At 37.6% G+C, this 25,200-nt stretch overlaps 1 protein-coding gene across 1 annotated transcript in view; it reads left to right on the top strand.

Moving 5' to 3' along the window:
• The window catches only part of LOC150096624 (CD109 antigen-like), a 930,782-nt gene that overhangs the window by 110,664 nt on the left and 794,918 nt on the right, over positions 1-25,200 (top strand). Inside the window, exon 4 of the mRNA XM_090407963.1 lies at positions 10,118-10,143. Coding sequence (XP_090264089.1) covers positions 10,118-10,143 — 26 coding nt within the window. The remainder of the gene's footprint in view (positions 1-10,117; positions 10,144-25,200) is intronic.

The following is a 25,200-nucleotide window of genomic DNA, read 5'->3' as shown; positions in this document are numbered from 1 at the left end:
TTCATAATGCCAATTTGTTTAAATCTACATCACCTTCCTATTGCCATCCCTAGTATTTCATTCATGTGCATCCATTTTAAAACTTCTACCATTAAATAATACAGATATTTAGGTTAACTCTGATATCTCCCCACTGTTCACCAATATTCCCTTAAATGACACCTTATCATTTATGAAGTTTTCCCTCCTGAGATTACTGATCTGTTTTCCTTTGCTATCCTTTTTCGATATTTCTCTTGGAAGCACAAAATGTATAAACAAAGGATACCTCTGTGGATTCTCCCCCTCCCCCCCGCTTTGCAATTTTTTATGGAACATTTTTAAAAAATAAGCTCTTGACTCAGTCCCTCTCAAGCCTTCTATCTGGTTAAGATATGTGGATGATGTGTTCTCTATTTGGCATTATGGCCTAGACATGTTAGACTGTTTCCTCTCTCACCTCAATAGTCTTCATCCTAGAATCTGGTTTACCATTGAAAAAGAAACTAAAAGTTTAGCCTTTCTTGGTAACACACCTACCCAATTGATGAGGTTATCTTAGGCCTCCTCCCCTTCCATTGGAAGATGGCTTCAAGATCAGAATTGAGGTCAGTGGTGGTTGATGTTCTGTAGGTTGAGGTGAGTTGTGTAGAGTAAGGTTTATCAAATGAAAGGGAGTGCAAAGTGCTGTCATCTGCAAAACTGTGTATTGGGTTGGAGGTCAACTGAAATAGGTCATTGATATATAGAAGGAAGAGGGTTGGTGAGACAACAGAACCTTGTGGAACCCTGTCATTAGTTGGATGGTGAGAAGATAAGGAACCATCTACCATTACACATAGTGTGCATTTAGACAGAAAGCTGGCAATCCAACTGCAGAAGTCCTGAGACAGTCCAAATGATGGAAGTTTGCTTAGCATACCTTTGTGACAGACTCAGTCAAAAGTTTTGGGGATATCAAATGCAACCACTTGAGATTCACCATATTTCTCCATGGCATTGCCCAGAGATGGGTGGTATATGAGAGTAGATCTTCTGTTGATCCTCAGCGACGGAATCCATACTGGTGATCACTTAATAGCTGGGTGCCTTCAAGGTTGTGTAGGATTTGGGATTTGGGGTTTTCTCCATCACTTTAGATAGGAGTGAGATGAGTGAGATAGGGTGGTAGTTAGATGGTTGTCGCCCTTCTTGGGAATTGGTTGAATTCCCAAGAAGGCCAATTTCCAGGGTGTGGGATAAATACTAGTGAAGTAAGAGAGTATGTACAAGTGTCATAGGATTTAATTCTGGTGCAGAAACCTTCAGGACAATTGGAGGAATGCCATCGGGGCTAGGAGATTTTTTTTTTCTAATAGATTAGAAACGTATTAGACAATAGGTTTCTAATCTCTTTCTGGCAAAAAGGATATAGGGGCATTGTATGTTGAGTAGCTGGAATGGTTGGGGGCATTTACCGTTGTCAGTTATGTGTGAATTGGAAGCAAAGTGTGAAGCCAGAAGATTGGCTTTTTCTGTGGGTGATGATGCAATAGAACCATCTGGGCATGATAGGAATGGTAATAGTGTTGGGTAAAAGTTACAACCAGATACTTCGGCAAGAGACCAACCTATAACAACCTATAAGAGAACCTATAACCTTTGTTCCACTGAGTCCTTCCTTACAGCAGAACTTAATCATACACACCATATCTTCTTATCTAATGGCTACAATTCCCACAGTATCAAAAAATAATCAATCCTTCCCCCCAATCCTTGACTTTCTCTTAAGAAAAATTTTAGTAATGCTATCATCATCCGCTATGTCCAAGGCACTTCATAAAAAAATAGCCTGAGTCGTAAAGAAATATTCGCTGGTATAGTGGATAGTAGCAGTGCTAATGATACGAGTAACATTCAAGAGCACATTCGGTTCGAGGGAGTTGCAGGGATGAGATTTGCCTTGCTGAGGCACTTTTTTGCCAGCCTGGTTGGCCGAATGGATAGCATATCCACTCTCCAACCAAAAGGCTGTGGATTTGAATCCTGCCGTGGACATGGATGTTTGTGATTGTCTGTGGAAATACCATTGGTGGTGGTTGGCGGTAGATGGCATTGGTGTAGCTGTGGTCAGTTGGTGATTGAATGGTGGAGGCAGAGTTGTAGAGCAGGTACCCTCCCTCGATGAGTCCTTGGACTCCCTGGAGGTGTCAAATAATAATAATACTAATCTCTGCATGGCTTTCAAGTCCACTGAAAGCTTTCTAACCTTATATGTTCCACTAAAAATCAGTTCCCTCTTCTTGCTCTGTGAGCCTGGAAATTGGCCTATTATGGACAGACAGGAAGATCAGTCTACATCCGTATGAAAGAACAAAAAATACATCTACAGTCATGACTATGGTCATTCAGGCCTTGTCAACCATCCTTTAGATATAGCTCATAAAATCAGTTTGAAAATGACCACCATGCTCCATCACAGTAAATTTAGAAGAGAAAGACTATATTTGGAATTCTGCAGCAGCTCTCAGAAATAGGCCTAATTTAAATAAATCTCTTCTACTTCTTCCTAGCATTATATCCTGCTTAGTGCAGGGTCTACTGTTTTGCATTTGGCTCTCTATTTCATTTGGTTTGCAGAATCAGTAGGGCAGACATCCATGGCCTACATGTCTTTTTTAGGCTGTCCATCCATCACTTTTTCGGGTGTCCTTTAGATCGTCTGCCATCTGGGCTAAGTGTAAGGGAGCCTAATTTAAAAAAATATGGTTGCATAAAACTTCCCAAAAGTTTTACATCTTAGGCCATCAACAGGTGCACATGGAAGATGCCCCACCTAGTTAGGACTCTAGTCTTTCATCCATGTGTTTCACTTATTTTTGTGTTTCATTTGTGTGTGTGTGTGGGTGGGTGGGTGGGCGTTATAATTCTCATATTGTACTTCCTGACAGTGTCTCAATGACTGAGACAAAATATTGGAAGAATTAAATAATATTTTAATACTTTTTCAGTGCTGTTTCACTCCATTAAGCTTCTAACACCAGTATTGCATCATTAGCAACTGAATGTACCCCCCCATCAATCATTCCCTATCATTAATATACATATTAAAGAGTAATGGCTCTAGTACAGTGCCCCGAGGCATTCCACTAATCATTCTTGTTCGCAATGATTCAACTTCACCATATATATCATTTTGTGATGTCTATCTAAGCTCCCCCCCCCCACCAACACCCATATCCATGCTACCAGATTAATAACTATAACCATTGTTCTAATTTATGTAATAATTTTCCATGCTGGTCAGCAGTATTATGGTGTAACCATTTCCTTTATCCACTTCCACTGTCACATTTATTATACAATGTGAATAAATTATGACAGACCTACCTTTTACAAAGTCATGCTGCCAACCATAGAGTATCGTATTCTTATTTCCCAGTTCCTGAATTTTTCCTTTAACTAACTATTCTGATACTTTAATCACTCATTTATTACCTACTACTTCTTAGATACTAAATACTAATTGATGTATAATTTGCTACTTGTGTCTTGGAGTCCTTTTTATGTAAAGGAACTATCTCAGTGTCTTTCAATTTCCTTGGAACCTTGCCAGAGCTGAGACAGATGATACATCTTCATCAGAGCCCTTGCTAATTCTCTTGCACCTTGTAGCACACAGGAAAACATGCTGTCCAATCCATTGTTGTATTAATGTTGATATTTTACAATATGCTGAGCACCTTCAGGTTATCTGCCTGAATTCTCACATTAGTCTCTGTCACATCAGTAATTGCACAGTCTCCACCTGGATGATACACCTTTGCAAAGTGATTGCTTAGTAGAGCAACTATTTCTTCCGCTTCTGTCACTTTCCTGTTCTCAGTTCACTTACTTGCTAGTTAGTGAAAAAACTCTTGACTTTGGCCTGCTTAGCTAATCTCTCTCTCTCTCATACGGTGAATCCTTCTGTGCCATACTAGTCACTTTTCTTACCTGCCCTTTGTATTACTCATGAGCATCTGATCAACTGTTTCTTTGTATTCCCTGCACAATGTTTTATATTTTTTTGCAGCTCCTGTTTTATATTGCTGCTTATCTGTTTAATACTTACTTGTTTTTTTGTTGAAAGTTTTTCACTTGGTTATACTATAAATTAAAGATGTCAAGAGATTATATTCTTGGTTTCATCCTTTATCAAGTGCAAGCAAACAAAGTTTGTGCTTGAAGTAACTTCACGACTGGGCTCTTTGTATATAGAGGCTAATGACATCACAAAGTTTGTGCATGAAGTTACTTCACATGCAAACTTTGTTTGCTTATACACTTGGATAAAGGATGAAACCAAGAATATAACCACTTGGTTTATCTTCTTGACTCTGGGTATGCTAATACTGCTTCTCTCAAACAATCTCTGACCATTTCCCATGCTCTACTGATGTAGCTTCTTAAGCCATGGCCCTGCTCCATGCTGCCACCTAAGTCTGTCATAATTACTAGCTTTATAGTTCAGCATAAATCCTTTCTCTACATAGAATTCCACATGTTGAGCGACCTCCCAGAACAAGACTTGCATGGCAGCTTTCTCCAACTGGAGATGAAGTGTCTGTGTTGGTTACACATCTTTTGATGCTGTTACCAGATCCAGCACTCTTAAACACCTAATCTTCTCCACGATATTGTGTTTTATGTAATTATATAACCTGATAACTATATAAATTCCACTTCTATTTTGCCATACCCCTTCCCCCCCCCTCCAGTTTATATCTCCATAGTTGAAGTCCCACATAATAATTTCTCAGCATGCACTCATGCTAATCTGCTGATGCATGGCATCCACATCTTCCTGTGGTTCCTCTTGTCTATAGCTGCAATCAACAATATATTTTGTCCTGTTGGCCTCTATCTCACATCACATAGCATCAAATAAACCATCCCCCTGAAATCTAAAATCCTCCTTAACTTCTATTTTTCTTGGTTGAAGTTCCCCAGCACTCATTAGTAATACCTCTCCTCCTATCCTATTCCCTTTATCCTCTCTGAAAATTCAATATCCCTTCATTTCCTGATGCTAATAATTTTTTGGCCATATCAAGCTTAACAGTGCCAAAACTCTTCTTTATTTGTGATAATTCTGACATTTGTGTACATGCATTTCAGCATCCCCTTGTGCCCACAGTTACCCTTGCTTAATGTCATTACTGGCCCATTTAGATTCAATATCTGGAAAACTCCATCTGGCCATTCATGATCATTTTTGCAGTCACACTGCCAGGCAATTGAGCATGTGGCTAGACTCATGCTCAATCACTCCCCAAACCCTCCAGTAATATCTCTCGTTTCTCTGAATGTGCGCATCTCACTGAACAAAACTTTCTCTAAACATCTAACTTCAAAACTATTCAAATGTAGTTCATCAGGCACATACAATGCCTTTTGTCCATCACTGGATACATCTATAAACTATACACCACTCCTTCTGTACAGTCTTCTAATTTACTCATTAGCAATCACGGCCCTTCTTCTCACTTCTGTCATGACAAATTTTAAGTAGAACTTGTGTGATTATAATATTTATTATATACACGTATTCACAAGGATATAGTAATTTTATAGTAATAAAATTTTATTATTATTATTTTGGTAACCACCATGGAGTCAACAGACTCATCGTGGGAGGCCCACTCAAACAGCAACATATCTATCATAATGAGCTTTGAAGTTATTTACACTAACTGCATTCACAGTGCACTCTGGCAATGCATTCCACTCACCAACAATTCTCCACGCAAAAAAAAAAAAGAAAAAAAACTCCTCACACCCTTCTTCACGACATCTTTATACAACTTCAAGGGATGACCTCTTGTTCTTCCCATCTTAACATCTTAGCAATTTTATAGTAATAAAATCACTATATTCTTGTGAATACATATGTATAGTAAACATTTTTATCTATCATACTGAAGCCACAGATTCAGAATCTTTCCTTTTTCACTCATCATTTTCACTTCTTTCACATTCTCTCCCTCATTGCATATTTCTGACCTCTCAAATAATTTGTGCTTACCAAAACAAACATCTCTTTCACTTCTCCCTTCTACAAACTAACAACTTCATTAACATCCCTTATCTTCATACTTGGGAAACATGCTTTGTCACTTTTTCGTTAAGTACATCTCTCATTTTCATACTTTTTCCATTCACTTTTTCTTTCATTCTCCATCCTGCTATAACACATACTAAATATTTGTCCAGTCATTCAACCTCAATTTTTCTTTTCTGAAGACACTGTGTAAATGTGCTGTTTCTCTCCTAACTGTCCTCTCATCATTCATCCACATTACTTTCAGCCACTTCTTTGATACTTTCATTCGTATTTCATACACTATCATTCACATCTTCCACTACATTGTACTTTTACTATCCTGCTTACATTGTTAGTACCAGTTATTTCATTCTCCCACTTTCAACATAACTCACGTTTTTTTTTGCATTTACTTACAAAACATTTCCAACATTCTCTCTCACTTTCATACCACAAACCATTCGCTCTCAGCAATGAATATGTTGAATGCATGCTACATCACATGAAATTCCTCCTATTGAAAATCATTGAAAAAGATTCACAATTAAACAAACACATTCAACTACACAGTCAAAAATAAAGAAAAATTCAGTAACAATGATTAGTGATATCATGAATATATACTAAAAATAAAGACTTATCTGAAAAACATGCAATCCTACTGTTTTAAAGGATGATGCTAGCAACCTCTCTATCTCTTAGCCCACACATGCTACATTATTAACATGGATGGGATTACAGAATATTTAATTTTTTTTTAAAATTTATTTTAATAATTAATTTATTGTGTCTTTTACGTAATCCAGAAATCCTCCTTTAAAGAACATACGTGAAACTTTTTAAGCCATTTCAGGTTTCCAATAAACAGGACATGGTCTCACATCATACACTGAAATTTATTGCTCATCTAAAAACATTCATTCCCCGACACTGATTTCCATTGATATAATTCAAACCTAAGTCTGTTGTTTGGAGAGCGAGTAAACTAACCACTTGGCCAACCAGGCCAGCAATGCAGAATATGGGAAGTAGTGTCAAGTATCTTACTACCATGCTACACATGGCTCACCTAATTTGTTCCTGATGATATATTGCTACAGAAATATTGAAACATTACATCATGTCTGGCTTAAATCGACAAACTGAGTTATTACATAGACATATCTGATAGAACCTTTAATTTTTAATTTTTTGTTCAGTACAGTTGGGACAGAGATTTGGTCATCTGGAATGAGTGTTTGGATTCCCCACAGTTGAAAATAAAGAAAAATCCAATAATAATGATTATTGGAAATATACTGTTTTGTAAAATGAAGATGCCTTAATTTCATCAGAGACAGCGTGTGTGTGTGTGATTTTATTCAAATCAATTGTCATTATATGATGAAATTATCTGTCATGAAGAGAAATAGTGAAATTTGTATAAAATATGCTGATGAATTTCTGGCAATTAAATAGGAAGTATTCTATTTAAAACTAACATGCACTTAATATTCATATTTATGAAATTAGGGACAGACCCAAAACACACTTGTTGAAATGATTATTTTACTAATTATTAATAAAATAACACTTGATGTTTTGACCCCTGTATTTAGTCATCATCAGAAGGATAGATGTGTATAAGGAACCAAGCTACATGCTCTTGCACTCTATAAAGGTAAATTAAATCTATGCTGTTAATTAATCTGTTTCTTAGCCTGACCGCTGGTGATAATTAAATAAGATAAAATAAAAAAAAAATAATGAATAAATAAAAATTAAATAAATATATAAAAATAAATAAATAAAAATTTAAAAAAAAGTAAATAAATATATAAAAGATTGTTATACTGTGATTTTCTTCAGGACTTGTACAGTTCAAGTTGCTATTGAATGTTAAGGGGGAAAAAAAAAAAAAAAAAACACTTCACCAAGTCTTCTTATAGTGGGATTTTTATTTGGCTTGTTCTGGTTCGGTCCTCCAGATTCTTGGAATGGTTAGGCCATCATTTTTGTTCAGATTTGGATTATGTTTGAGCATTTCACATGCTTCTTTAAATTTCCTCTCTAACCAGGTTTTGGTGCAGTGTAGGGACTTGGTATTTTTCCAATCGATTCTGTGGTATGTTTGGAGTGCGTCGTCAGAAAGGCCTGTTTTTCTAAAATGGAGGTATTTAATGTGTCGCTTGTGTTCATCCTTCCTAATTGGGGTGGTTTGCCCTGTTTCCCCTATGTATGGTAGGTTACATGTGCATTGTATTTTGTAAACCCCTGGGTGGGCTAGGTGTGGAAGAGGATGTTTGGAAGAACTGAGTAGGTGTCTTAATTTTGTCGGGAGTTTAAAGGTGTTTTTGATGTTGTATTTGTGTAGTGTTCTGTCTATATTTTCAGAAATGCCTAATAGCATTCTTGAAATCTTTTTTGTTTTTACTAGTATCTTTGTGGTGGATCTTGTGAATAGTTTTTTTACTATCCATTTTTTATAAATGTATGGTTGATGATCTTGTATTCCTGGTTTAGAGCTTGTTCATTTGAACAAATAGTTTGAGCTCTGTGTTTAAGGGTGCTTATGACACCTAGTTTTTTGTGTTGGGTGGTGATACGAATTTTTGTGTATATACTTGCCTCTGTGTGTAAGTTTGGAACGGAAGAGAGTTGTTCTTTTTCTATTTTGATGGTGAATTGGATACGTTTGTGTTGTTTGTTCAGGTGGCTAAGGAATGTATTTAGTGGTTCGTGGCCGTGGGGCCAAATGGCGAAAATATCGTTGACGTATCTGAGCCGTATTTTGGGCTTTAGACATGTTGATTCTAGAGCTCGTTGCTCAAAGTCTTCCATATAAAAGTTAGCTATTGGGGTGAAAAGTGGTGAGCCCATGCCTGTACCCTTTTTTTGAAGGTAAAAATTGTTTTGCCACATGAAATATCCGAGCAGAGCACGCGGGCAAAGAGGGCCATGATGTCATGTGGAAATATGTTCTGTAGGAGCAAGATAGTATCATTGATTGGGACATTGGTGAAAAGGGAAGTTATGTGAAAGCTGACTAATAAATCTTGGTTGTTGAGTGTAATATTTTTAATTTTGTTTATGAAATGTTGTGTATTTTTTATAGGAAGGGGACTTACCTACCAATTCCTTGAGTGTGGCCACTAATTTTTTGGTTAGGTGGTAATTTGGGCTGGCAATTCCTTCAACAATCGAACGTTGTGGTGTGTCTGCTTTGTGTATTTTTTTTGGCAGACATAAATTCTGGGCACTCGGGCATAATGAGGTATTAGTTTTTTTTTTGTTGTTTCTTCTGGCCATGTGTTAATAGATTTAATTAATTCGGTTGTTTTTTTTGCATCCCCATTTGCAGCCAGAACAAGCCAAAGAAAAATCCCACTGTAGAAGACTTGGTGAAGTGTTTTTTTTTTTTTTTTTTTTTCCCTAAACATTCAATAGCAACTTGAACTGTACAAATCCATAAGAATCTTAGTACACACTTTAGCAGAGTTTATTGTAGTTATTTATTTATTTTATTTATTAATTTTTTTATTATTTTATTTTATTTTATTTTATTAAATTTTTTTTTATATATTTGTTTAATTTTTTTAAATTTTTATTTATTTATTATTTATTTTTTATTTTATTTTATCTTATTTAATTATCACTAGAGGTCAGGCTAAGAAACAGATTAATTAACAGCATAGATTTAATTTACCTTTATAGAGTGCAAGAGCATGTAGCTTGGTTCTCTATACACATCTATCCTTCTGATAATGAGTTCAATACAGGGGTCGAAATGTGAAGTGTTATTTTATTAATAATTAGTAAAATAATAATTTCACCACGTGCGTTTTGTGTCCATAATTTCGTAAATATGAAGGCTGATCACCATGTAACCTTAAAAGAAAGATGCACTTAATATATTGTTCTGTTATTATGAAACATTATTTATTTGAAAATAGGTATATGAAACAGCATTTTAGTTAACATTTACTGTTTTCATAAGCTTATGTTCCTGAAAATGTATGCAATTTTCTTTCAAATTTTTATTGAAGGATTCTTTTTATATCATCTTAGCCAGTGTCTATATTTTTTTTCTTGCAGAAAGTACTGAAGTATTTACCTTTAAGGTAAGTATATCTAGTAAACTATACAGTATATTTGGCTTGCATCATTGTCATTATCATAATTTTCTGATATGTACCATTAAAGGTGGTGTGTGGAATAGATGCTAGGATAATCAATAATAATAACTGCAGTTATTAACTTACAGATCCTGTAAGTTAATAACTTACAGGATCCTAAGATTCAGAATGACTTAAGTATAACTTATGTTTATGCTTAAATATATATATATTATATGTAAATTGCATGTGTTCTCCTGCTGATTTGCTGGTTGCACGATGATAAAACTTCATGTGAACTGACTTGCATCCTAAATGCCCTGATAAAGGATCTTTGCATTCTAGATGGGACTTGAATGTAGGAGGCTCTGAAAGGTCCTGAAACTAAGTGAGCTACTAAAGCTCTGATACTATGATAGGAATGTGTAAGTTTACAATATTACTAGCATCCTGTCAGTAATTTTATTTGAAACTAATCAGGTTTTCAGTAAGTTAGATCCTATATTTCAGTCTTTTAAGACACAACTAACTGCATCCGTCCACCTATCCCATGAGCTTTCAGTTTTCATATCATGTTTGATGCCACTTTTTTTTCAAGATGTGGCCCTTTGATGATGACATTATACACCTGACTTGACAACAGCATAACAACAACATTCAGTTCAAACTGTTGACTTACAGTGTATAATTCTAGGATTTTGAGGTTACTTGGCACCCTTATCATATGATTTTTCAGCATCTGTAATTTTTAATTACAGATCCTTGTTTTATCCCATGACTCTGACTGTTTGTCCTAAGTATAAATCTGTAATCCTGATAGCATATTTGACTTGAACACAACTCAATCTTCCCCAAGTTTCTTTTCAATGATATTTTTAGCATTTCCCTCAAGAATTCAGGTAAATTACTGTGTAAATCTTACCTAGAAAATTATTCAGCAAGGAAATATCCTTTTCTAGTTCTCACATTTATTTTTATGTATATTTTCCTTGTACATAGGTACTATGAAAGTTCCACTTCGATCATCCAGAATTTAACATTTTGACAGGTGTTTTGAATTATTATTATTATTATTCTTTCACTTCATGGAATTTCATGCAGTCAAAGGCTCATTGCAACTTACTCTAACCATTGTTCAAGCAATACCTATCGTACCTCTCTTTGAACTCATTCACAAGTGATGCATTCACGATCACCTCTGGCAACCCATTCCACCTATTCATCACTCCCTGGCTACAAGTAAAAAAAAAAAAACTATTTTAACATTCTTGCTAACTACACTTTTACATAATTTCAAGTATCCCCTTGTTCTTTCCCTTAATGCCACCATGTATTTTAAAAAAGAAACTTTAGTGTCAATAAAATAACCCTTTAATAGCTGGTCAGGCAGATTTGTGATTTTTATAGGATTAAGAGCTGTTCAGAGTTGTTATTATTATTATTTTACAGCAAATCCATGGAGTTTGGAGACTCATTGTGGGAAACCCAAATTAATTAATTAATTATTGTATGATGATACACCGGCCATGAGTTCCCTTTACGGGAATGTACGACACCATCTCAGTCCCCCCCCCCCCCCAAATTTTATCCAGGCTCTGAAAACCGGAATAGCTGACGAATCAAGCCTAAGGCTGGGTCAGTATTCCTGACTGTAATCTGTGTGTGTCCACAGGCCAGTTTTCCTGCTTGTGGGTTGCCCAGATAAACTTGTGGAAAAAACTGTGCTGTCCACGCCCAAGACTGGCTAACTTGGCTATGGTTGAGACAGATCCTTAAGCTCCTCATGTTGTCGACAGGAATTGAAACTAGGACACTCCTTCCCCAGGCATATGGTTGCGAAGCGCAAAGGCTTGCCGTGTGGAAGTGGGAGACCCAAATCAACCCTCATACACACACACACATTTATCATATCTCCCCCCCCCCCTTGAATCCATTCACCATCAGGGAACTCACACCCAATATAGGCAATGCAGTCCACTCACTCGCTACTCTCCATGCAAAAAATCTGGTCCACACACCTCTACTGACAACACTCTCATACACAACTTCGAGGAGTTAAAGTGACTCATCAAGTGGAAGAAAAAGCCTAATTCAGAGGAAGCAATAGTTGTGATATGTTTGTGTCAAGAGAGAATAGCACTTAGAGTTATTCCAAGAAGTTGAATCTCAACTTGAATCTCAACAAAAAAGAAACCTTGGTAGAACAGGTTTCTTTTTTGTGGGAAATAATGCAGAGCTGTGTTTGCCAGTATTGAAATTGACAATATTATCCAATCCCATTGATAAATGCTTAGATGGAGTGTAATGTGCTATTATCAGCAAAACTGTGTACTGGATTGGCAGTCAGCTGGAGTGGATCATTTATGTTTAGGAGGAGAGGGGACAAGACAACATAGCCTTGTGGGACCCCCAGCATTAGTTATATAGATAGAAGATAAGGAGCCATCCACCATCACTCAAAGTAAACATCTAGACAGAAAGCTAGCTACCCACTTGCAGAAGTCAGGGGACTGACCAAATGATCGGAGTTTTCCTAATAGGCCTTTATGCCAAACTCAGTCAGAAGCTTTGGAACTATAAAGAATAACCACTTGAGATTTACCAAATCTTTCCGAAGTGTTTGTATGAAGATGTGTGTTAGTTTAATAGATTCCTGTTGATCAACAGTGATGGAATCCATACTGTTGGTCATTTATTAGATGAAAATCTTCAAGGTAGTGTAGGAGTTGGCCATTGATGGTTTTCTTGATTTCTTTAGAAAGAAATGAGAGAAATTGTAAACTAGTTTGAAGGTAAGAATTTGTTACTTTTTTTAGGAATAAGTTGTACGAGGATAGTCTGAAAAGTTCTCGGCTTAACAATGAAAAACGAATTTATAATTTCAAAATTATTTTTATTTTTCAATATAATCTCCCTTAAGACTAATACATTTATTCCAATGATGCTCCAGCGCCATTGTCCCATCCCTGTAGTGGTTCTCAGTAAGATCTGCAAAATACCCCTCTACAGCTGCAATCACCTCTTGATTCGAAGAAAAACGCTGATCAGCGAGGAAGAGTTTTAGTTTTGGGAAGAGATAGATGTCAGAGGGAGCCAAATCTGTGCAGTAGTCTGGATGTTCCAACAATTCATAGTGCAGATCCCTTAATTTTCCCATTGCCAAAACACCTTTGTGGGCAGGTGCATTGTCCTGATGAAAGATGATTTTTTCCTTCTGCTGCAAACCGGGTCTTTTCTCACGAATTTTTTCGTCTAGTCTGGTTAAAAGATTGGAATAATATTCCCTGGTTATTGCTTTACCCTTTTCAAGATAATTAATAAACAAAATGCCTTTAGCATCCCCAAACACCGATGCCATGACCTTTCCTGCTGATGGAACCGACTTTGTCTTCTTTGGCGCTGAACAACCGGCTTCTGTCCACTGTCTTGACTGCTGTTTGGATTCTAGTGTGTAATGGTGAATCCAAGTCTCATCCATAGTAATAAATTGATGCACAAAATCAGTTTTATTCTTGTTAAAACACTCCAAACACTGTTTTCAGAGATTTTCATGCAAGTGCGTTTTGATCTGCTGTGAACAAATGTGGCACCCATCTTGCGCAAAGCTTTTTCATTTGCAATTCTTTTGAAATGCCTATAATCTCTGCAATTTTACTCACTTTGACTCGCCGGTCATCCACTACCATATCATGCACTTGATCAATGATTTCTGTGTTGTTACACTTTATGGATGTCCTACATGTGGATCATCCTCAAGGCTGGTATGGCCACATTTTAACTTGGCAACCCATTTCTTAACTAACTAGAGGAGTGCCCAATCACGTTTATAAACTTTGAATGAATTTCTTTTGGCATTAAATCTTCTTTTACAAAGAATTTTATACCCACACGATACTAAATTTTATCCATTTCAAGGGATACAGACAACACATTTGCTTCAGACAGCTGTATAAAAGAAACTAATTAATAGAATGACTTGCAATTTCACATGGATACTTATGACAGATGTACCAACTTAGAAAAAAAAAATCTTGTTGCCATCTATGGTCGAGGCCGAGAATTCTTCAGACCACCCTCGTATATGGGCTAATTTCCAGACCGCAGGATAGATGCTGGCAGAATAAGAAAGTATAAATAGGCAGCATAAAGTAGAAGTCAGTTCTGGAGCAAAGATCTTTAGAACAATTGGAATGATGCCATCAGGGCCGGGAGTTTTTTTGGTATCCAGTTTGAGCAAAATTTTAGAAATTTTTCTGATCTCTTTCTGGTGAAAGATCAAACATGACATCAAGTGTTGGGTGCATGGAATAGTTGGGGGGACATTTACTCTGATCTGCTATGCAAGAGTTGGAGGATTTTTCTTATTCTTAAAATCTAGTTTGCAGCTTCGGCATTTTAAAGCTTTGAGAGTTCTGTCTGTGGCAGCGAGACTCTTAGCACTTTGTTGTCACTCTACATAGCTACACGTTCACTGCTAATTCTTGCTGTGGCTGATATTAAAGTATGAGAAAACTTTTTTTGAAATGCTTGGAGTACTTACGGTTGATTTAGCAATCTTTAGTCCCTTGATAACTATTGCTGTACTTTCTTATGGGGCAGAAGATAAAGTTAAATCACTTTTGAAACACGTTATAATAATAGCACAATTTCCAAGTAACAATTCAAAATGCTATAGACTATAAACTGGGCAGAGGAAGCAGCATACATTACCAAGAGAGCTGAATTGTTTGCATTAAATTGGTGTGGGTGACAAAATAGTGCTGACTAGGAGGATGAATAGGCATATAGAAGAATCAGGGTGGAAAGAATTTATCTGGAATTATAAGGCAGGCAACTATCAGAGACTTAGCAACCAACTTGGAGCAGTACAGTGGATTTGAAGGAAGAGAGGCCAGTAGTAAATTGGAGATATTTAAGAAAAATCTGTTGATTCCAGTTGTAGGTTGTATACCTTGAATGAAGAGGATAAAGCAATTTGAGGTCAAATAGTTGTCTAGAAAAATTAAACAGAAATTACAGATGAAAAAGAGAGATTACAGAAGACATAAAGAGGGAGGTGGAGAACAGTTGCATGTGGAATATAAGGTCAGGTTAGGAATGTGACTAGTAGAGAGGACAGACAAATTAGAATACGAGAGGAGATCAGGGTTGAAATCCAAAGAGAATCACAAAAAGCTTTTTTATTTTGCTATGTGTTCGGTAGGAGGAAAAATGGTCATGGGGCAGATTACCTTCTTGGATGAAGAAGGGACTTATGTGACCAAGCCAGATGACAGTTGAGTTATTTACTGATCACTTTATAGAGCATTCCATACAGTTAAAGCAGGCTTTATTCCCAGAGGAATAAGGACAGTGAAGTGTTAGAAGTAAACGAAGAGGGTGTATTCCAAATACCAAGTGTACTAAATATCCATAAGGCATGGGAGTAGATGGAATTTGGTCACATGTTTTAAAGGAATATGCTGTGAAACTGACTATGCCATTAATCTGGGTGTCTAATGAAAATGTTGTAATGGGCCAAGTTCCTGCAGTCAAAGGTGGGTATTATTATTATTACCCAAGACCCAATGGAGTCAAAGACTCATCTAGGAGGTCCTTTTATCAAACACACAGCTAATCATACTGTGCTTTAAACACACTCAAATTCTCTGCAGACACCACACTCTCAGGTAAGGCATTCCAATCATTCACAACTCTTCATGAAAAAAACCTGCTTCTCACTCCCCTACTCACACCCTCCTTATACAGTTTCCAGGGATGACCTCTTTTCCGCTGATCTCCCACTATTTTCTGTAGAACCTCTCCAGCATTGATCCTATAACAACCCCTTAATAACTTGTAGGTTTCTATCATATCTCCCCTCTTCCTCCTGTCCACCAGACTCTGCAAATTACATCTCCTCAATTGTTCCTCATACTCTACATTCCAGAGGTCAGAAACTACCTTAGTCAGTCGCCTCTGGATTCTCTCTAACATCTCTTCATCCTTCTGAAAACCAGGTGACCAAATCTTGGTATAGTCCATGTGTGACCTAATCAAAGCCTTACACAATGGAACAAGAATCTCCCTACTTCTACAAGTGTCCTCAGCATCATTCCCAGAAGCTTTTGTGTTGTCTTCACAGTTTTGGCGATGTGTCCCCTAAATTTTGCTCCTTATCCACTCCCATCCCCAGATCTCTTATTTCCTCCACCTCCGACAATACATCCTCATCAAGCATAAATTCTGCACCCCAGTTTTGTTTTCCAAATTTTAAAACCTTACATTTTGCAACATTGAACTCACATCCCCATTCCCAATCACTCAATTTATTCAAGTCTTCTTGTAAGGCCACAACATTCTCTCTGCTCATCATGGTTTGTCCGAACTTTGCATCATCTGCAAACAACTGAATATCTCTATCCAAATCTTCACCAATATCATTAATATACAAGTTAAACAGCAATGGCCCTAAAACAGACTCCTGAGGCACACCACTAGTAACTTTCCTTTTCCTGGACGTTGTTTCCCCGTACACAACTTGTTGATACCTGTAGATAGCCGGTCTCCAATCCAATGCACCAATCTAATATCCAGCCCCATCCATTCCAGATTGACTATCAATATATCATGTAATAACCTTTGCAATCTAAGTATATTACTGTGTATCCTTCTCCTCTGTCCATAGAAGCAGTCACCTTATTGTAATAAGTAAGTAGATTACTAAAACATGACCTCCCTTTAGCAAATCCATGCTGTCCATCAAAGATAATACCATTGTTGTCAACCCAATTCTGGATCCTAGTTCTCACAAGATTCTCCAACAACTTAACTGCAACATCTGACACACAGATAGACCTATAGTTTGATGCTTGAGTTCTATCACCTTCTTTATGAAGTGACACAATCTTGTCTTCCTTCCACTCCCTAGGAACTTGACCAAGTACAAAACTTGTATTAAAAAAATATGTCAAGGAAGGTGTCATCTCTCTCTCTGGCACATTCCTTCAGAATACGTGGTGATATATTATCAAATCCCACAGCCTTATTTACATCTACTTTGCTCAACTCCCCATACACCTCTTGCTCACTTACAGTCAATCTCTCCTCCCCATCATCAACTGCTCTCAATCTCTCCATGAAGTCGCATTCACAAGATTGAAAGAGCTTTATGAACTGCTCATTAAGTATCTCTACCACACTTTCTGCAACATCTGATTTTATACCATTTTTTCCCATCAGTGTCATCCTTCCATAATCATTCTTTCTTTAGCCGGCTAAATGTCGAAAGAACTCCTTAGGATTCTTTTTGGCTTCATTAGCTAACTGCTGTTCATACCTCTCTTTAGCTGCTGTTATGTCTTCGTAGTAGCCCTGTTATTATTAGTTATATTATTTACTTATCTTACTTATTCTCAGCTATTTTGTTGCTGACAAATTTATATTCTTTTAAGTCGACTGCACCAGCCGGCAACTGAATTCTGACACACAATTTAAAACTGCTGAAAAAACAATATAGGGATCAAGTGATTTACAGTCGTGGTTCCCCTTTCTTAGTTGCTAATGGATTCCCCTATTACTTATGCATGGTCCGAAATTTAACAAGTGGTAACTCAATTCTCAGAACAATGACAGACTTATGAAGTTTGAATTAAAGAAATACATTTATTTAGACAAATACATATATACACTTTAGTTAGAAATTCCAATTCTAAAGAGCCTGAACTCCCCCCCCCCTTTTTAAGTTAATGTATCCAAAAGGTTTACTCTAAAATCTTATACTAGCAATCTCATACTCTTCTTTATGTTCAGGCTCGGTTCCCATATATATAGGAATAACACATACATAGATACATTCTACATTCCTAGTATGGAGCATATCAGAGGTTCTCCGTCTTGCAAATTTCACATGGGCCAATATTCTATCTTATGCTCCGGCTTTATCCTCCCCCAAAATTCATTTAATATTCAAATTTAAATTTAACACAATGATATAAATGTTTCTTCCAACATAAACAGTTCGAAATCTTGGTTCCCAGCTCAGCTTAAGCTTAGGGTGTCACTTGCTCTTTAGACGTAGACAGAAATGTCCAAAAAGAACAGTTCTTTAGATACAAAGTGGAAGTTGACTATATGGAGCTCCTTAACCCTCTGGTTCCTATACCCTCTTTGGTTATTATTCAATTTTAATACGAAAACTTGCACCTTACCGTTCTTGCTTTTCTGGTAGTTGTTGGGATTTCCTTAATTAGACTTCCGGGTTTCCTCACCGTATATTTCTTATGGCATCTGCGACATACTTCTATTCAAAACATCGAAAAGATCACCTCTTCGATGATTTATACGTTGGCATGACTAACCAACAGCTGTTTTCTGGAACTCTGGCCGCATTCCTCAGTTGTGACTATGGTCGACACGGCATGCACAGCAACGGGAGAATGTTGCTGGGTATGGCAGCAAGCTTCACAGCTATCCAGCACTTGGATCAGGAACCAGGAACAGAAAAATAAGAGAGCGATTGAATTACGCGCCGAAACCTATATAGTCAATGTGAGCGCCCTCTCTTGGTGACTACGTCATGCACATAGTGGCGGCCGATTGGTCACTGCAACTCTGAACTGTTTTTGACATGACTCAATACGTATCTTATATACATCTTTCAGCATTTATACATAATTTTCCTTTGTTAAATAATTTACAAACATTATCCATTTAAATTATGGGTTTCTCAAAAATCACTTAATATCTACTAGAAAAATGGTTAGACACAGTTCTGAGTTACCAAAATGCACATTTTCTTCTGGAGGTATGAGCATGTCCATATCCATGGTTTTTAATGTTACCTTATGTTAGGTCGGAAATAGGATGACTCATTAAAAGTGAATCGGCACTTTTTCCGACACAACACTACCCTCACCAACCAAGTCACCTGCCTTTTCTGGCCTTTGTAGTCGACATGGAATTGGTTATTACCACTTCTCTTATGTGGCTTCCATAATGCCCTTTTTCTCTGTATCGCATGCTTAATCTATTTATTCATCCATTTCACACCTACCCTTATTTAACCTTCTCACCCTTGGAATACATTTAGAGATTGCATCTACTGGATAGTTTTTGAAAATCCCCCAAACTGCATTGATCTCTTTTCCAGCTATCTCCTCATTCGATGCTACACCCACAAACTGTCTCCTGAACCTATAATCACCAACCTTAGAGTTCCACATATACTCTTTCCTCACAGAGGCCCCTTACTCTGCTGGCAACCTCCCATCACTGCATGGTCACTCTCACCAACTGGAGGATGATTTGACACCTCATTTATGATTACATCCTCTGATGAGATGACCAAATCCAAGACACTTGAACGTAGTGTTCTTTCTGTTACATGCTGTCTGAGGTAGTTATCTATCAAAAACTCAAGAAACTCATTTTCTTTACTTCCATTTGCTATTTTATCATTCCAGTCTATATTGCCATAATTAAAATCACCCATAATGATCACTCTTTTCTTATTTGCTTGACTAATTTGATTATACATTTCGTAGTCACTATCATCCAGATTTCCTGGTGTATAACAACATCCAACCGAGTATTTGATTCCATTCACCTCTATCTCACACCATAGTGCCTCAAAACCACTTGTACTATTTCCCTCTTACATCTCATTACTTTGTATGGACACAACTCTTTCTCTATCATCAATCACACTCCCCCTCCCTTTTAACCCCTTCTATCCTCACGAAACACATCATATCCTTCCATCTCTATTCCTGTCAGGGTCATCCTCATCTAATCATGTCTCACTTATTCCAACAATTTTTGGCTGAACAGACTCAATTAGTGCAACCATTTCATCTGCCTTGTTTCTTATACTTCTTGCATTTGTATATAAACACAACAGCTCATTCCTGGATCTTCAGCTAGTTCCACCGATAACACTCAGTGTTCGCTATTTGGCCACATGGCTCTGATGCACTCCTCTTCTTCTTAACACACTTAAACAACCAACACCCCAGAATCAAGTTCACCCTGGAAAAAGAGGAAAACAATAGCCTCCCTTTCCTAGACATACTAGTCACCCACCAGCCTGATGGAATCTTGGTTTTCTCAGTTTATAGAAAACCCACCCATACAGGCAGATACATTCACCAACAATTCCCCCCCCTCTCACAACAATATGGAGTTATTTAAGACACTATACAACAGGGCTAAACTAATCTGTTCAAATGACAATGCCCTAACCACCGAACTAATTCACATCCTTAACACAAAACCAATACCCCCCTCCCTCTTTCACAACAAAGATTACTGTAAATCCATCACCATTCCCTACATTTGGGGCACCTCAGAAAAAATTACCAAAATACTAAAAAAACATGACTTGACCTCTTGTTACAGACAATATAGAAAATTGGCATCCCTTATCAGCTCAACTAAAGACCAGCCACTTCCCCTAGACCTACCTGGTGTATACTAGGTCCCTTGCAGCTGTAAGCTGTTCTACCTTGGCCAAACAGGCAGGACAGAGAATATAAGAATTTCAGAACACAAGGACTACATCCGGTTTCACCAGTTCAGCCACTCTGGGCTGCAGACCATGCTCTGGATACACACCACAGAATACGGTGGAAGAAAACCACAATAATACACCGCAGCAAGTTCAAATTTGAAAGACTATTCATGGACTCAGTGTCAGCCCTAAGAAAAATGCCAAACATCAATAAATTTGGATGCGTGAGACTGCCACAAATTTGGGAGACGTTCATCAGGAGAACTTCAGCCCAGCAGTCAAGAATACCTAATATAGCTCTCTAGGGGGGCACCATCAGGACTTTAGGAAAAACAGTAGCTTCCTCATTTCTTCCTCATTTGCTGTTTGTAGTGCCTGTGTGCACATGTCTTCATTTTAAGTTCCCAAGAAGATGGCAGCGTGACGTTGCCGAAATATTGGAAATATATATTAAAGTTTAATTTAATTTATATTCTGGTATACATTGTGAATTCCTTAAGTTATTTAGTAATCATGTATAACCAACGTATAAGCCTTTCTACAAGAATCATTAAATCATAATGAGAAGATGAGTGGATGGGAAGCAGCTTTACAATAGACAGAAAAGTGAATGTTACCATTGGAAATATTATTATTATTACATGACACCTCCAGGGAGTCCAAGGGACTCATCGAGGGAGGGCACCTACTCTGCAACTCTCTGTCTCCACAACTCAGTCTACCCAATGCCATCTACCATTCACCACCACTGGTATTTTCACAGACAATTTACAAACATCCATGCCGACGGCAGGATTTGAACCTGCAGCCTTTTGGGTGGAGAGTGGATGTGCTAACCACTCGGCTAGCTAGGTCTGCAATATGGACTACTAAAGTATCTAGGAAGCAAAGGCAATTGTTTGATTCATGTTGAATGATGAACTTGTATATGAATTACTACAGTTTTATTTAAAAATTGTAATTTAGTCTCTGAGTGTGACCACACTCAAAGATATCATCTGTAATAAGAAGCCAGATAATGGAATATGGGAGTGGAAAGTTGACTCTCTAATGTTCCATAAATTAGTTTGCTAATGCAGAAGAGATAGGATTACCCACAGCAGCTCCTTCAGTTTATCTGTATCATGTATTTTTCAAATGGAAATACAGACCATTGATAATTTCAATAAATTAACATTATCTGCAGGAAAATCTTGTAAGAAAAGAAATTTTGTAAGAAGTTTCATGGCATGTTGGTGAACAAGGAAGCTTTGTGTTAGGTCTCTGAAACTTTCTCTGCAAATTTATTCCTGAGAAAAATTTTAATTTGTTATTGTACTCTGTAATATTCATGAGCACTTATACATTACCTTTTCAGTTCTTGTAATTGTAATATTGTTATCACAGCATTAAGAGTGTCACAGTCATACTTCTGAACAGGAAAGATTTGCTGATGGAAGTTTTGATTTGTATAAAATTTGGGCAGCCTCAACCTTAATTTGTTGGCTTCATCTTTCCTGCTCCATTCCATTCGTTCACCACTCACCATCCAGAATATTTCCTTTTCACTTCCTTACTCATATGACCTTTGTACAGTTGCCAGGGATGATCTCTCATTTTCTAACCACCTATCACTTTGTGCAATAATTTCCTCTATATCTTTTGATGGGCTTCTCTAACCAACTTATGTGTTTTATTCATATCACCTCTTCTCCTCTTATCCACTAAGCCAGGCCACAATTCCTTTAATCTGTCCTCATATTCAGCATTTGAGAGTACTAAGATGGTCTTAGTCACTCACCTCTGCACACACACACACTCTCTCTCTCTCTCTGTTTTCTTATCACTGACATAACCAGGTAACTAGATCTGTGCACAGAAATCAAAATATGCCTTATTATATTGCCTTATACAATAGATTGTCACATTCTTATCTGTATTTGTCAGGATTCTTTGCATTATAGCAGCAGTTTCTGGGTAACCTTTACAACTTCTGAAATGTGTCCCCAAACTTAGCTTTCTACCTATCAAAAACTCTGGATTCCTTGCCTACTCCACAGCTTTCTAGATCAAATTTCTTTCAGTATAGTAAACCTTGTTTCATCTTCTCTGGCAAAGTACTTGATGAGCAACCAAGATTAAGGGCACTTCTGGCTTCTTTGTACATTCCTTAATTTTTCCTTCACCAGTGACTTGCATCAGTACATGCCTGCTTCGGTTATCTAAATTCTTTTTGGCTCTTTTCATCCTTAATTCCCTTTGATGTGTGCATTGCCAATATAATGCAGTTTCATCAGCTACAAGCTTATCAGATTTATCCATGTACTCGGTAGTTACTTCATGGCTTATAGCCATTTTGTGACAATTTTTATCATACACTTTATTTATGGAAATTTCTGGGTAACCTTTACAACTTCTGAAATGTGTCCCCAAACTTAGCTTTCTACCTATCAAAAACTCTGGATTCCTTGCCTACTCCACAGCTTTCTAGATCAAATTTCTTTCAGTATAGTAAACCTTGTTTCATCTTCTCTGGCAAAGTACTTGATGAGCAACCAAGATTAAGGGCACTTCTGGCTTCTTTGTACATTCCTTAATTTTTCCTTCACCAGTGACTTGCATCACTACATGCCTGCTTCGGTTATCTAAATTCTTTTTGGCTCTTTTCATCCTTAATTCCCTTTGATGTGTGCATTGCCAATATAATGCAGTTTCATCAGCTACAAGCTTATCAGATTTATCCATGTACTCGGTAGTTACTTCATGGCTTATGGCCATTTTGTGACAATTTTTATCATACACTTTATTTATGGAAATTTCATGATGCTTCTTAAACCTTCAAAGCTGTCCTAATCTCTTTGTGGAATAATATAGCTTGTTCCATTAACATGCTATTCAAACAAGTCTATCCCACCACTATGAAACTATTACATCGTCACTTGATTGTTCTTTCAGTACGCTTATCATTTTTGTGGTGTTTTCTAACACTCATTTTATTATTATTATTATTATTATTATTATTATTCAGGCCTCCAAGGAGTCAAAAGACTCATCGAGGGAGGTCCTTCCTAAGACATAAAGTCTGTCAAGACTCATCGAGGGGAGGTCCCCCCCTGAGAAACACAAAGTTTATCATACCACTCTTTAAAGTCACTGACCGTTCTCGCTCCCACCACTCCATCAGGCAATGCATTCCACGGCTCAACCACCCTCCACACAAAGAAACCACTCCTTACCCTCTTGCTCACAGTTTCCTTTCGTAACTTCCAGGGATGGCCTCTTGTCATCACTCCTTCCCGCTGATCAACCAAGCAAAAGAACTCCCCAGTGTCAACCCTGTAACCACCTCTCAACAGTTTAAAAGTCTCAATCATATCACCTCTCCTTCTTCTATCCGCCAAACTCTGCAGTCCACATTCTCTCAGCCGATCCTCATAACTATCATTGTACAGTCCTGAAACCATCTTTGTCATCCGTCTTTGTATCCTTTCCACAGTTAATTTATCCCCTTCAAATCCTGGGGACTAAATCTGAGAACAATAGTCCAAGTGTGGTCTGATCAGAGACTTATACAACGGAATGATAACCCTCTTATCTCTGCAGGTCAGTGTCCTTCTCATAATAGCAGCAATCCTCTGTTTTACCTTCACCACCTTTGCAATATGTCCCCTAAACTTCAGGTTTCTATCAATCATCAACCCCAGATCTCTTGTCTCCCCTACTTCCTCCAGTATAACTCCTCCCATAGAGTATGCAGCATCCCATCGATGTTTCCCAAACCTCAAGACCTTACATTTTGCTGCATTAAACTGACACTGCCATTCATTTGCCCATCTATCTAGCTTATTTAAATCCTCTTGCAGGGCTACCACATCTGCGCTATTACTAATAATCCTTCCCAGCTTCGCATCATCCGCAAACAACTGAATATCCCCCTGCAATCCACTGGCTATGTCATTGATATAAAGGTTAAACAATATAGGTCCTAGTACTGAGCCCTGTGGGACCCCACTTGTAACCCTCTGCCTCCTGGAAACTGCTCCACCATACACAACTCTCTGATACCTATCGGACAGCCAATCCTGAATCCAGTTGACCAATCTGACATCCAGACCCATGTGCTGCAACTTAAATATCAGCTTATCATGTGGCACCCTGTCAAATGCCTTCGCCAAGTCTAAGAAAATTGCAGTATATGCCTTTCCCTCATCTAATGCTCTTGTAACTTTATTATAAAAGGCTAGCATATTGCTAAAACGAGAGCGTCCTTTCACAAATCCATGTTGATTCTCACAGATAACATTACCCTCATCTGCCCAATGCTGTACACGGTCCCTCACTACTTTCTCCAAGATCTTAACAACTACTGATGACACACAGACTGGCCTATAATTAGACACTTCCAGTCTGTTACCACCCTTATGCAATGGCACTATCTTACCTTCCTTCCATTCCCTGGGCACCTTTGCCAAAGCCAGACTTTCATTGTAAAGCCACGTTAAAGGTATTGTCAATTCGCTAGCACATTCTCTCAAAACTCGTGGCGAAATACCATCCAGTCCCACAGCTTTACTGACATCCAGAGTACTCAGTGT

Source organism: Typopeltis vanoorti, chromosome 18 (assembly GCF_054136105.1).
Source record: "Typopeltis vanoorti isolate ZY-2024b chromosome 18, IOZ_Tvanoo_1.0, whole genome shotgun sequence".
NCBI lineage: Eukaryota > Metazoa > Arthropoda > Arachnida > Uropygi > Thelyphonidae > Typopeltis > Typopeltis vanoorti.
Note: the sequence above shows the minus strand (reverse complement) of the source record. Positions and strands in the feature narration are given on the sequence as shown.